The 14956-nt window shown below is 50.6% G+C and overlaps 1 protein-coding gene across 1 annotated transcript in view; it reads left to right on the top strand.

Moving 5' to 3' along the window:
• The window catches only part of ADAMTS17 (ADAM metallopeptidase with thrombospondin type 1 motif 17), a 371310-nt gene extending 361204 nt beyond the window's left edge, over positions 1 to 10106 (top strand). Inside the window, 2 exon segments of the mRNA XM_017847918.1 lie at positions 6710 to 6887; positions 8366 to 10106. Coding sequence (XP_017703407.1) covers positions 6710 to 6887; positions 8366 to 8526 — 339 coding nt within the window. The 3' untranslated portion in view covers positions 8527 to 10106.
• Positions 10107 to 14956: the final 4850 nt, after the last annotated feature.

Raw genomic sequence — 14956 nt, 5'->3', positions numbered from 1 at the left:
CAAAACCACCTCACGCCTGGCCCTGACCTGGCCCTGCCTCATGGCGACACTAGTGAACAGTGAGAACAGACACCTGTCCCTATTGAAGGACTTTGGAGACACCCTTCCATGATCTCATGGAGCAGTTCTATTTATAGACTGGAAAATTAAAAGCCAGTGACCCATGCTAGGAAAGATAATGAGTAAATGGTGGAGATGGGCAGTGACCTGGTTCTTTGATTCCCGCTTCCAATTAAAGCTCCATTCAGTACAACCTCTTATTCACATAGGAGGATGGAATTCAGTCCATGAGATGGGAGTTGCTGGACCACTTGCCACTCCTACCTCTGCAACTTTGAGCAAGACATGGACCCCTGCCAACCTCAGTGGCCGGCATCAGCCATGAGGATTGTTGTGGAATGTTCCACGCTGCCGTGGAGGCCTATGAGGGATCCCTTGGGAAGAACAAGCACACCACCTGCATATGCTGGAGACGTGCCATATGCCAGCCTTTTCCCCTCAGCCCCAGAGCAGGCTGCACAAGACTAAGACCTTTCAGAGGGGACATCTGTCTGCAAGGTCACCTTAAATGCCTGAGTTTCATGATGGTCATTGATCATTTCCAGGCAGAAACTTTGCCAATGCTGCGTTTGGTTTTAATAGACCCACGGGGTGAAGCCCTTGCCCTTGTGTGATTTTCACATACATATTAGCAATCCTCACAAAGGAAACGGAAGCCCTTCCTGGCACTCCTGCAGGCCTGAGCCCCTTAACAGCAGTGATGCTGTGGGGCTGACTCCCCAGCTGGTAGGGCAGCTCCTCAAGAGATGCAGGGGAGTGAGGTGGGCTCCTCCATCCATCTGTGCAGTTTCCTCCCCAGAAATCCAACAGCCCCCCACCTCGTGCTCCTCTCTCCAGGAAGAAATAGGAAGATGCCTGGCTTGCCCTCCTGGGTACATGTTTTGCAGTAGAGGCGGCACTGTGGCCAATGGCCCAAGAAAAGATCTGAAGAGAAAAGGGATGTTGGTGTTGCCTGCAGGTCAGCAGTCAGCAGGTATATCCTTTTTTTTTTTTCTTTTTTTGAAACAGAGTCTTGCTCTGTCACCCAAGCTGGAGTGCAGTGCCGTGATCTCGGCTCACTGCAACCTCTGCCTCCTGAGTTGAAGTGATTCTCCTGTCTCAGCCTCCCAAATAGCTGGGATTACAGGCGCTCACCACTATGCCCAGCTAATTTTTATATTTTTAGTAGAGACAGGGTTTCTCCATGTGGGCCAGGCTGGTCTCAAACTCCTGGCCTCAGGTGATCTGCCCACCGCAGCCTCCCCAAATGCTGGGATTACAAGTGTGAGCCACCGTGCCCGGCCCGCTGTTCTTAAGTGGGCCTCATACGTGCCAGTTCACAGAAATGAACCCTGATTATATGGTAAGCCCATTTTCCCAGGAAGCAGGGTTTCTTTTAAATTACATAACCCATTTAGATATAAAAGTCTCTAGTGGTATAAGTGGACTCATTAAATGCCTACCATTAAGTAATGTATTGATGTAGTTACACATTCATATTTAAAGTTATGCATTATGAACATTCAAATTTAGAAATGTTACTATTTTCTTTTTCTTTTTTTTATCTTTTATTTTTTCTTTTATTATACTTTAAGTTCTAGGGTACATGTGCACAACGTACAGATTCGTTACATAGGTATACATGTGCCATGTTGGTTTGCTGCACCCATCAACTTGTCATCCACATTAGGCATTTCTGCCAATGCTATCCCTCCCCCAACCCCCCAGCCCCTGGCAGGCCCCCCGGTATGCGATGCTCCCCACCCTATGTCCAAGTGTTCTCTCATTGTTCAGTTCCTACCTATGAGTGAAAATATGCGGTGTTTGGTTTTCTTGTAATAGTTTCTGTGAATGATGGTTTCCAGCTTCATCCATGTCCGTGCAAAGGACATGAACTCATCCTTTTTTATGGCTGCATAGTATTCCATGGTGTATATGTGCCATGTTTTCTTTTTATTATACTTTAAGTTCTAGGGTACATGTGCACAACGTGCAAGTTTGTCACATATGTGCCATGTCACAACATGTGCCATGTTGGTGTGCTGCACCCATCAACTCATCAGCACCCATCAAGTCGTCATTTACACCAGGTATAACTCCCAATGCCATCCTTTCCCCATCCCCCTCCCCATAATAGGTCCCAGTGTGTGATGTTCCCCTTCCTGTGTCCAAGTGATCTCATTGTTCAATTCCCACCTATGAGTGAGAATATGCGGTGTTTGGTTTTCTGTTCTTGTGGTAGTTTGCCGAGAATGATGGTTTCCAGCTGCATCCATGTCCCTACAAAGGACACAAACTCATCCTTTTTTATGGCTGCATTGTATTTCATGGTANGTCCAAGTGATCTCATTGTTCAGTTCCCACCTATGAGTGAGAACATGTGGTGTTTGGTTTTCTGTTCTTGCGATAGTTTGCTGAGAATGATGGTTTCCAGCTGCATCCATGTCCCTACAAAGGACACAAACTCATCCTTTTTTATGGCTGCATTGTATTTCATGGTATATATGTGCTACATTTTCTTAATCCAGTCTGTCACTGATGGACATTTAGGTTGATTCCAAGTCTTTGCTATTGTGAATAGTGCCGCAATAAACATACGTGTGCATGTGTCTTTATAGCAGCATGATTTATAATCCTTTGAGTATATACCCAGTAATGGGATGGCTGGGTCAAATGGTATTTCTAGTTCTAGATTCTTGAGGAATCGCCATACTGTTTTCCACAATGGTTGAACTAGTTTACAATCCCACCAACCGTGTAAAAGTGTTCCTATTTCTCCACATCCTCTTGAGCTGTGGTGGGCTCCACCCAGTTCGAGCTTCCCAGTGGCTTTGCTTACCTACTTAAGCCTCAGCAATGGTGGGCGACCCTCCCCCAGCCTCGCTGCTGCCTTCCAGTTAGATCTCAGACTGCTGTGCTAGCAATGAGGCAGGCTCCGTGGGCGTGGGACCCTCCCGGCCAGGTGTGGGATATAATTTCCTGGTGTGTCGTTTGCTATACCCTTGGTAAAGCGCAATATTAGGGTGGGAGTTGTCTAATTTTCCAGGTGTTGTGTGTCTCAGTTTCCCTTGGCTAGGAAAAGGGATTCCCTTCCCCCTTGCGCTTCCCAGGTGAGGTGATGCCTCGCCCTGCTTCAGGTCTCGCTGTTCGGGCTGCACCAGCTGACCAGCACCAATTGTCCGGCACTCCCCAGTGAGATAAACCCGGTACCTCAGTTGAAAATGCAGAAATTACCCATCTTCTGTGTTGCTTGTGCTGGGAGCTGGAGGCTGGAGCTGTTCCTATTCAGCCGTCTTGCTCCAGGACTCTACTATTTTCTTTAGTGTGTTATAAAATGGAGCCTTATGAAATGGATGCTTTGAGGTCAAAACAGGTGAATATAAGCAGTTTTGTATGGTGCAACCTAGTGATTACGATCTTGGTCTCATTGTCACCAGCTCCACTTTGAGTCACCTGTTGGTTTGCCAGAGGACACGTGGTCATATCTGACTTCACTCAAATGCTGCCCTTTTTCAGTCTGTGTCCTGCTATCAGTGGACAGGTTGCATGGTTTTGCAGGGGATTGGCATGACTTTTCTCTGCATTTAGCTTTTGGCTCTGTGGCTTTGTTCTGCATTGGGAACACTGGCCTTTTCCTTCATCTACCACGTTTGTGTGGACTCTCAATTTCTGGGTACAACTACTTACCAGATTGCTTTCATAAGTGATTTTTTTTTTTTTTTTTTTTTTTTTTTTGAGACAGAGTCTCACTCTGTTGCCTAGACAAGAGTGCAGTGGCACAATCTCAGCTCACCACAACCTTTACCTCCCGAGTTCAAGCGATTTTCCTACCTCTGCCTCCTGAGTAGATGGGATTACAGGTGCACACCACCATGCCTGGCTAATTTTTGTATTTTTAGTAGAGACAGGGTTTCACTATGTTGACCAGGCTGGTCTCGAACTCCTGACCTCATGATCTGCCAGCCGTAGCTTCCCAATGTGCTGAGATTACAGGCATGAGCCACCGTGCCTGACCTCTAAAAAGAATTTTGACTGAAAGCCTTTGCTCCCTTACCTTCAGGCATACCTGTCATCTGGCCATAAACTGCAGTCAGGGCTGCGCCTGGATGTTGTTCTTGCTTAGTTATACGTATTTGTGTGTGGAAAGACACAACTACTCCTTAACAGGAAGAAAAGAGAGCTCTTTGCATTCTCCACAGGGCCCTGCGGGGAGGTTCAGGTTAAGTCAGAAGCTCTTGGTTCTGAATGCCCATTGTAACCACTTGGAGAACTTTAAAAACACTGAGCCCTCAGTCCTGGGACCTCCTCCACCATCTGATTGTATTGGTGTGGGATTTTTCAAAGCTCACCAGGTAGCTCCATGCAGTAAATCCCAGTGTGCAGCCAGCTTCCTCCAAGGTGCCCCCAACGCCAACAGGGCAAGAGTCACGTTGCTGTAGTGCCTGTCTTGTGTTCAAGGCTGGAACCTCCTTGTGCGACTTCATCCCTCAAGCTCAGCACTCCTCAAACTTCCATGTGCCTGATGCTGACTGCTGGGTCTGGGATGGGACCCTGAAATCTGCATGTGTAATGTGTTTGTAAGGTCATAAGCAGCCTCCGAAGGGTTTATCTAAGAAAGGAACAAGGCATGAAGTGGAGGCCCTAGGGCTGGCCTGGCCTGTTGGGTCAGAGCCCGGGTTCCAGTTTGAACGTGCCGGGGGCCCACAAGGGAGCTGCTTGTGATTTTCACACCTCCTTTGTGAGCTGAAAAAACCGGTGCCCCTTTAGAGCAACATTCCCTCTGAATGTTCATCATTCTAAAGTGAAAAAACACACACAAAACATGAACCTGCTTGTCAGGCAAGGAAGCTGAGGAATCTGTCTGGCTTGCAGAAACCCCTCCTGGGAGCAGACAGCCCTCCCAGGCACCGATGGAACACCACCGCCTCCCACTCGGCCTGTGTCTAGAGACTCCGCATGGCCCCCAGGAAGGTCCTTTCTCCAACAAGGCCGGGGTCAGGACCAAGAGTGAGGACATGGGAAGCACAGGGATCTGCAGAGCACCTGCCTCCCTCACCACGTGTGGCATTCAGAGAACAAGGCTGCGCCCAAACCCTCCAGGCCCTGCTCCCCTCTCTCCACCCCAAGGTGCCATTACTAACTCCAGCTGGGCTGCCGACCTGGTTTTGCTGAGTGCTCTCAGAACCCTGTAAATCAGGGGTTGTGTGGGCTCTGGTAGACACCAGACAGAAAGTATACTCATGGACCTGGCTGTCTTCCTGGGAAGAGGCCAATGTAAGGGAGAAGAGACCGTTCCAAGGGCTCCTGGGAGAAAGCGAGGGCCAAAAAGCTCAAGAGCAGGATCTGAGTAGAGGACTCAGATACCTGGCCAGTTCCTGCCTGGGAAATGCTTTAAAGAGTGTGAAGAAAGGCCAGGCGTGGTGGCTCACTCCTATAATCCCAGCACTTTGGGAGGCCGAGGCAGGCAGATTGCCTGAGGTCAGGAGTTTGAGACCAGTCTGGCCAACATGGTGAAACCTTGTCTCTACTGAAAATACAAAAAAGTTAGCTGGGTGTGGTGGCAGGTGCCTATAATCCCAGCTACTCAGAAGGCTGAGGCAGGGGAATCGCTTTAACCAGGGAGGTGGAGGTTGCAGTGAGCAGAGATTGCACCACTGCACTCCAGCCTGGGTGACAGGGCAAGACTCCATCTCAAAAAAAAAAAAAGTGAAGAGGAGGGACAGAGAACCACCACAGAGCAAAGTCTTACCAGGTCCACTCCTTGGGAATTTGGGGGCCTCTGCTCAACTTCGTTGACCTGGTTTTAGCAAACACGCCACCTCCTCATGCTAGGGCTGGAGATACCAGCAGCCAGGGATGTGTGTCTAAATTAACTGTCAGCCACATGTTAGTGTGTGACTCTGGTATGCAAGACAGGTTGTACTTTGTTTTCTTTTACTTAATTCTAAGCCCTAATCCTCCAGGCTTGTGGGAAATTCAGCCCCAGTCATTACCGGGCTCTTCTCCATGCCCATGACTGGGCAGAGGCCCCAGAGCCTCATTCAGCAGATAGTGCTGGGGAGACCTCTGTGGTCAACAGGCCCAGTCCTTCCTGGGGTCCACCAAGCCATGCTGCTCACCATCTCAGAAACTTCAGAGCCTGGAGCAGAGGCAAGCGGTGGAATGCAGCTAACAGGAGTTACTATTATCAGCAGTTGTCTCACATCTAAGTCTCACTGGCTGCTGTTACCAAGTACCAAAGCCTGGGTGGCTTAAACATTTATTCCTTACAGTTCTGGAGGTGGAGGGTCAAAATCAAGGTGCTAACAAATCCAGTGTCTGGTGAAGACCCTCCTCCTGATTTACAGACCACTGTATCCTCTCATGGTGGAGAGTGAGCGAGCTTGGGTCTCTTTCCCTTCTCACACTATTCCCAGCATGGAGACTCCACCCTCATGACAGCTAACCCTACTCACCTCCCAAAGCCCCCACCCTCCATGGCTCCAACATCTGCATTTTGCAGAGACACAAACAGGCATTCCATAACATCTTGAAAGTCTTCCATCAGGCAGCTGCTGTTTTTGCCCTGAATGATTGCAAGTGCCTGGGCATGACATATGCCCCAGCCTAGGGGGAGCCGCATTGTAAGGCCATCGTCTCAGCCCCCACTCAGGCTGTCCTGTCTCCGCAGTGCTCATCGACCTGCGGGAAGGGCCTGCAGTCCCGGGTGGTGCAGTGCATGCACAAGGTCACAGGGCGCCACGGCAGCGAGTGCCCCGCCCTCTCGAAGCCTGCCCCCTACAGACAGTGCTACCAGGAGGTCTGCAACGACAGGATCAACGCCAACACCATCACCTCCCCTCGCCTTGGTGAGTGTCTTCACTGGCCCCGGTTCCCCGGGGGCTGCTGTGTCTCCTGCCCAGTGAGTCCTCCCTGATGGTGAGGTTCTTTCAGCTAGAAAGCCCCCTTCTTGGGCCTCACTTGTCACATAAGGCTGACATTTGTCAGTTCTGTGGAAGAGGCTTCAGAGATGGAATTCCATTCCCTGTTGTGGAAGTGGTGTTTCCTTACTGCCGTCTCAAACACAGGCCCCTGAGCATCCCCCTCACCCTTTTGCCCAACACAGAAGAATGTTCCACAGACATTGTAGGTTTCCTGTGCATGAGGAATGTGAAGGGAGGTGCTTCTTTCTAGAAATGAAAGCTCCAGGGGCATCCTTCATGATGCCATGAGGATGTACATATGGGGCACACTCCAGGCTGAGGCTCGAGCGGCAGACAGGCATGGTGGAGGGCTGCAGACTGTGCGTGGTTTGGCCCTGGGTGCTCAGAACCTGGCCTCTTACCAGTTCTTGCCCCAGGTCAGTGGTGATATGAGGAGAAGAGGAGCACTTAAAGATCTGGCCGGGTGTGATGGCACATGCCTGTAAATCCCAGCACTTTGGGAGGCCGAGATAGGTGGATCCCTGAGGTCAGAAGCTCAAGACCAGCCTGACCAACATGGTGTAACCCTGTCTCTACTAAAAATACAAAAAGTAGCCAGGCGTGGTGGCACATGCCTGTAGTCCCCACTACTCAGGTGGCTGAGGCAGGAGAATCGCTTGAACCCGGGAGGCAGAGGCTGTAGTGAGCCGAGATAACGCCACCACACTCCAGCCTGGGCGACAGAGTGAGACTCCGTCTCAACACAAACAAAACAATGATATGATTCCTTTTAACAGAGTTTTTGTTTTGCTAAATAAACGTCCCTGAGAAATATTTTCTTACCTGAGGCTGGAAACTCACTGAAATGCAGGGGATTTGTAGCATCTTTGTTCCGGGGAGGCCTTTGGGCTGGCAGAAGTATAGTTGTGGCTTTTGCAAGCACGGGCCTGCTTGGTGACTTCCGGAGACCGCCCTTGAACAGGGCCTTCTCTCTGTACAATCAAGACCCTGAAGGATATTTGGGCCACTTGTATGTCTAGGGCCTCATGCTTTTTGGGGTCCTTTGATGTTCACTGTTCCATGTCGTCCTGTTTTATAAATGCCTACAATAATGGTAACCTCAGCCACAAAACAGTAAGTGCCACTTAGCTTGGAAGCAAGGTAGCCTGTGCCCTCTTCCCTGGAGAGGCAGCCAGACCACCACGCTGTCATGTGGTTGGGTTTGGATGCAAGGGTGCGTCCCTGTGACAGAAAGTGGCACCCCCAGTGCCCTGGGAGGAGGCATGGCCTAATCAGTGCATAGGGTTGACATGTGCACAAGGGTGAGGGAGCCCAGATGGTGGGACCACAAGCCCTCCCTGGGCATGCATCAAGGACATGCCTAGGCCATCCCTGACCCTGGGTGTTCTCTTTTGTCCCCTTAGCTGCTCTGACCTACAAATGCACGCGAGACCAGTGGACGGTGTATTGCCGGGTCATCCGAGAAAAGAACCTCTGCCAGGACATGCGGTGGTACCAGCGCTGCTGCCAGACCTGCAGGGACTTCTATGCAAACAAGATGCGCCAGCCACCGCCAAGCTCGTGACGCGCAGCCCCGGGGGTCGCTCAAAGCTCAGACTCGAGGTCTGAAACCCGCCCACCCCCAAGCGTACCAGCCTTGTGACCATGCCCCCACAAGGCTACCACAAGAATACAACTGCATAGAACATGAGTGTGGACTTGACGTTTGCCATTAAAGCTTCTGTACTTAATATATTGTTAACAGCCACTGGATGGCTTTCTACAGTGAGGAAAAAGTAGGCATGAGTCACAAAATAACTTTAATTTCTAGGATTCCAGGTACCTCGAAGGGAAGCACCTCTGGCAGACAACCGTCAAGAGAGAGACATCTTTTAGTGTTCCTGTCTTGGCTCGCTTTCGACATTTGAATTCCCAGTGCTTGGTATATCATGGAGGAAACATCCCAAAAATGAGACATGTTAGAAGAGGCTTTATTCTGAAAGCCGGCGACACCCTGGAGGGAGGGGCAGGTGTTGGTGAGCCTCTACCCATGGCGGCTGCTGAGCCCACGTTTTCTCTTCATCTACCTTCTTGACCACATGAGAACCAGGACATTGCCTCCATGCCTGTCTCTGACAACATAGTCTCTAAATCCTAGGTGTTGCCTTGGAAGTCTCGTCCCTGAGAGTGTAAATCTATGTATGCCAACGAGGACAACAGTGCCACGCAGTTCACACCACCCACATGGGAAGAATGTTCCGAGAGAGTCTGGGTTTGGGGAAGCATCTAATTTTCAGAGCTCTGCTGTCCACCATGTAGGGAAACAGAAGGGCCTTTCTTCAAGGTGCTGTGAAGTGGGAAACGGTAATTGTGGTGATGGGGTTGCTGCCTAAGGCAAAGGTAAGCTTGGGCCAGCTTCGTTGGGGCAGATGGGCACCTGGCCCACCTTCCGGGAGCAGCCACTCTGGCCCGCACTTCCTAAAGCTTTGCACCTTAGAGGTGCTGTACCACATCCCAGTGGCTTTCTTCCAACCTTGGCCATTTATCTGAAGACGACATTTGGGACCTCTGAGGACAAAAACCCAGGCCTAGGATGTATAGAGCAAGGCCTGACTGCTCTATCCTGGCACGGAGCAGCCTGATGTGGCAGGACCAGGGGAGGAACACCATCTGGCCTGCACTGCTGCACACCCACTGAGCCTTCCTGTAGCCCAGACTTTGTGGTAGCCATTATCATCACGCCTGTCATCATTGACCCATCTTCTTGGTGAGTCAAGGATGATGCATGATGAAGGTCCTTCCCTCCTGCAGCCCCCTCACGCCTGGTAGCAGATGAACAGAGTGGCCTCTTTGAGAACACAGAGGATGGTAGAACTCTGCCTGCAAGGAGGCTGGGAAGGCTGGAAACAGGGACCCTAGATGCCAGGAGGCCTGTTTTGGTCACCAACTTGGTGGGCATTTCATGGGTGCTTATGTTCTAGGACTTTACCGTAAGAAACACACCTCCTCCCTGATTTCAGACAGAAGGTCTCACTTGGACTAATTTCCATGGGATCATCTCCCAGTGCTTCTTGATTTATTGGTGCTGTGTTTCTGTGTTTTGTTTTGTTAGATGTTACAACAGTAGAGTTAGCTTAAATCAGAAAGAAACCTCTCTGCCCTCTCCACCCTGTCTAATGAGCTGTGTTTTTGTTTTGACTACCCCGGAGGCAGAGAAGCGGTAGGGATGTCAGGGAATTTACTCACTTCCACTTGAATCAACGAGAAGTGTTGAGAAACTTCTGTGGGTGCTCTGTGGAAAGAACTGAAAGTGTCAGGATGGTTCGGCCCACCCTCACCCTGGGGCCTCTGTGGAAAGAACTGAAAGTGTCAGGATGGTTCGGCCCACCCTCACCCTGGGGCCTCTGCAGAACACTGTCCTCCCCCTCAGGCCTGGCCACCAGCAGACTCCCCTGAATCCCCATTTTCACAAAGCCCTCAAAATTTTGGGGGAACAGAGACTCCATTTCCTTCATCCCCAAATGAACTGTTAATTCACCAAAAGACATTTAGACTTTTGCAGCCAAGGAGCAGAGCTGAGCTAGCTCACTGAGGAAGCCTTAGCTTGGTCTCCTGCATGGGCCCCAGGGCCTCTAAATATGCCCCCTGGTCACCCTGGCAAGGGCCCCACACCCTCAGAATGAAAAGGATTGATTGGGTTATTGTCAGATACCCCCATTAGTTCCCCTAAAGTCCGCATCTTTGGAGCTCTTTTAGCTCATCTTTTTTTTTTGTTGTTTTTTTTTTTTTTTTTTTTTTTTTTTTTTTTTTTTTTTTGAGACGGAGTCTCGCTCTGTGGCCCAGGCTGGAGCACAGTGGCGCAATCTCGGCTCACTGCAAGCTCCACCTCCTGGGTTCACGCCATTCTCCTGCCTCAGCCTCCCGAGTAGCTGGGACTACAGGCGCCCACCACCACGCCCGGCTACTTTTTTGTATTTTTAGTAGAGACGGGGTTTCACCATGTTAGCCAGGATGGTCTCATTCTCCTGACCTTGTGATCCACCTGCCTCGGCCTCCCAAAGTGCTGGGATTACAGGAGTGAGCGACCGTGCCCGGCCTTTTAGCTTATCTTGAAATCCACCAGCCTGCCTTCCTGTTCATGGCACGAGCAGTGATTTCAGTGAAACCATCATCTTGTTCCACTAGATTCTGATCACAGCCATGATGTTTCTGTGTTGTTAACACCCTGTACTGTCCCTCAAGTACTGTACCTTTGTGCTTGCACACGTGTTACTAACTAGAGCCTCACGATCCTATGGTGCTATTTTTATTGGTGCAAAATGAAACCCTCTCAGTTGACCATGGCTTGATATGATCAGAATGCAGGAAAAGAGCCTCAATGGCAATACTATTGTTCTTTTTTCATTTCAGAGTCAAATGTATATATTTTCAATTAGTTAACTTGCATTACATACTGTACCCATGGTATTTTTGTTTTACTTTCCTTTTGGTGCTGGTTTTGAAAGAAAAAAAAAAAAAAAAACAGAAGACAAACATTGGATGCCATTATACATGAAAAATTAATCATTTCATTGGAAGCAAGTTGAAAATGTGTAATAAAATGTTTTTCCATAATGGTTTTAAGCTGTCTGTGAAGTAAAAGACGAAAGCCAGTCCTCAGGGCTGACGGGGAGGCTGTGTCCTTCCCCACTGTGGCGGTCACCTGGCTTGCCAGGGACTTGGCTGCGGGGAGCCTGCTGGCCACAGCTAGAGTTGGTGTCAGAGGTCACTGGGAAATGCAGTTCTGAGGGATGGCTGCATCTCCATGAGCGGGTGCTAACAAATCTTTCAGTCCTGGGCTCATCCCTTTGTGGTTGCAAAACCCTGGGTGGGGACCTGAGGGTCTGACAGTTGTGCTGTGAGCCTGTGCATCTGATGTAGAGCAGCCACTTCACTGGCAGAGCAGCCCAGGCTCCAAGACCTGTGCTGCAGAGTGCAGGCCCTGGCCATGCTGGCTGGAGAGCCATGCTGAACTCTCCACCCGATACCCCCACCCCACAACCCTGCCATCAGCCCTCATAGCTTCCCTCCGCCAGCAGATGTGACGGCAAGTCACGGCCCCGCACATCCCCCAGCACTGCGGACAGGACAGGGGTGCCACGCCACCACCCCAGTGGGAACAACCACAGCCATTTGGATGCCATCTGGGCCTGACATGGAACACACATGTCACAGCTTACAGGGATGGGGAGTCCATCTCCTCCCAGAGTCAGGAGAAACCTCCACACGCACAACCTTAGAGCCCTCTATGAAGACTAAAGCAGGCCAGACGCAGCAGCTCACACCTGTAATCCCAGAACTTTGGGAAGTTGACATGGGAGGATCGCTTGAGGCCAAGAGTTGATCAGCCTAGGCAAAATCGTGAGACCCCTGTCTACTAAAGTTAGCTGGGTGTGGTGGCATACTCCTGTAGTCCCTCCCAGCTACTCAGGAGGCTGAGGCAGGAACATCACTCGAGCCCAGCAGTTGGAGGCTGCAGTGAGCTGTGATTGTGCCACTGTACTCCAGCCTGGACAACACAGCAAGACTCTATCTAAGAAAAAAAAAATGGAGTAGCACCCAGAAATCTCACTAACGAAATAAATAATTTGACAGACAACATACTGCCCACAGCCCTCTGGTCACTGGAAAACCCGTGGTTTGTGTTAATTCTCGAGAACCATCGCCCACCTGCCTCCAGGACGTGTTAGAACCCTCTTGTCCTTCCTCCATTCTGCACTCTCTGGCGGGTTGGCTTTTAACAGCCCTGTTTGCATGGAATTTTTTCATGTTCTGCTTCGATTCCTGGATGGCCCCAGTGATTCCACTTTGTTAGATGAAACTGACAAGCTCTCCATCAGCAAGTGTCGAGTGGGCATCTGTCAGGGACCAAGCACTTCCTAGAACCACAGAGAATGCAAAGGAACAGAAGTCCTACTCAGGAGCCCACAGCTCCACAGGACAGAGAAGCCTGGAGATGCACACAGCTGGGAATGAGCTGGAAGAGCAGAGCTCTGAAGAGAGAAAGGTCAGGATGTCCTCTGGGGGTTTGTCCACTGACCTGGACACAGACTAGAAGGGCTGGGGTTGGAAGCTTTTACTGCAGCACCCTCTCTCTGTAAAAGGTCTCAGCAAAAGCCCTTGCATTTCTGCTTCCAGGTACAAACCTATCTGCATGTGTCCACCTTCTCTACCTGACAAGGAAGCAGTGCCCAGCCCTCCTGGAAAGCCAGCCCTCCCACTGTCACTTGACATCCCCCTCCCCACCCCAGCAGCACTCCACACACCGCCTCACCTCTGGTCATGAACTCCCCTGGTTTTCACCCTCTGCTCTGCACTAACGCTCTTTTTGACAGGTCACCAATGACTTCATGGCATCAGGTTGCGTGGACATCCTAGTGTCCTGTTCCCCAGCTCCTAGCAGCCCTCCCCTTTGACACAGCCCCTCTGCAGCACCACACACGGCTGACTTTCCTCCCCTCTCCCCGCCATCTGGCTAGTGATGAAGTGCCCCAAGCTCAGCCCTCCACCCTTTTCTATATACTTTCTCCCTAGGTCATATTACCTGGACTCAAGACTTTTTAAACCACGTACATCCTGTTATTTTCCAAGTGAACATTTTGGGCCCCGACAGCCACCCTGGCCCACCTCTGTACTCACGCATGACTCTCCACATGCATACTCAATCCCCCAGGAACTTTGGGACTAAGATAGCGCTTCATAGTTGTCCTAAATCTGCAATTTGAGCAGGGGGTTTGGGGAGGGCCACTCACCTCTGCTGGGGTGGCTCAAAGGACAAGTAGAGACTGGAAGGGTCAGAAAGGCTGTGGTCTTGCACCTGTGGCCGCTGATGCCAGCTGTCAGTCAGAACTTCAGCTAGGACCATCAGCCGGGACACCTGCAAGGGGCCTCTCTAAGGGATGGTGAGACTTTGGTGGCAAACATCCTAAGAGTGAGCTGCACAACCTCTTGTGACAACTCCAAATTTCCACAGCGTCACTCCCACCATACTGTAAGAGCAAGGCAGGCACAAAGGCTTAGTCGAGTTTAAGGGGAGGGGACAAAGCGTCCCACCTCTTGCTGGGGGTGGTGTCAGGGTTCTGGAAGGGCAGGTGGAGTGGGGAACATTGTTATGGTCATTTTTAGAAGATTCACACACATCCCCTGTATTAGTTGGGGTTCTCCAGGGAAATGGAACCAAGAGGATAGATAAGAGGTGATTTATTATGGGAACTGGCTCACATGATGATTGGAGGCCAAGAAGTCCTGCCATCTGCTCTCTGCCAGCAGGAGACTCAGGAAAGCTGCCACTGCAATTCAGTCTCAGTCCAAAGGCTGGAGAAATGGGAGTTCTGGGGGCAGAGGAGAAGACGGATGGTCCAGCTCCAGCAGAGAGTGCAGATTCACCCTTCCTCAGCCTTTCTGTTCTATTCTGGCCCTCTGCAGATTGGATGGTGCCCACCCACCTTGGTGAAGGTGGATCTTCTTTCCTCAGCCTATGGATTCAGACACTCATCTCTTCCAGAAACAGCCTCACAGACACTTCCGGAAATCATGTTTTACCAGCCATCTGGGCATCCCTTAACCCAGGCAAGTTGATGTATAAAATTAACCTTCATACTCACACATACATGCAAAATACACTCACCCCTCCCCCCATCTCATCTCCTTTCAGCATCAGGCTCAGGACTGCATCCCCTGAATCAGGTGCCGATGTGGCTCCTCCAGCGTTGTTCCCCAGGCACAGGGCCTTGAGCACTGGTTCTAAAAATCCCGTGAACTAAAGAGAGACATCCTCTTCCCTCCACCGAGAGGGTCCAGAGAAGATGGTGTCCACAGCATAAGACAACCGCTGCAGACACTCCCTATTTTAAAAGGAGGGAAGGCACATGACAGGCACCGTCCAGCAGCTGATGTCCAGCGTGGCACATGGAGCCAGTTCCATCAGGCTCAGTCCTACTGCCAGGGAACGATTCTCCTTGGACTGCCTCCAGGAG

Source organism: Rhinopithecus bieti, unplaced genomic scaffold (assembly GCF_001698545.2).
Source record: "Rhinopithecus bieti isolate Rb0 unplaced genomic scaffold, ASM169854v2 scaffold_30906, whole genome shotgun sequence".
Classification (NCBI taxonomy): Eukaryota; Metazoa; Chordata; class Mammalia; order Primates; family Cercopithecidae; genus Rhinopithecus; species Rhinopithecus bieti.
Note: the sequence above shows the minus strand (reverse complement) of the source record. Positions and strands in the feature narration are given on the sequence as shown.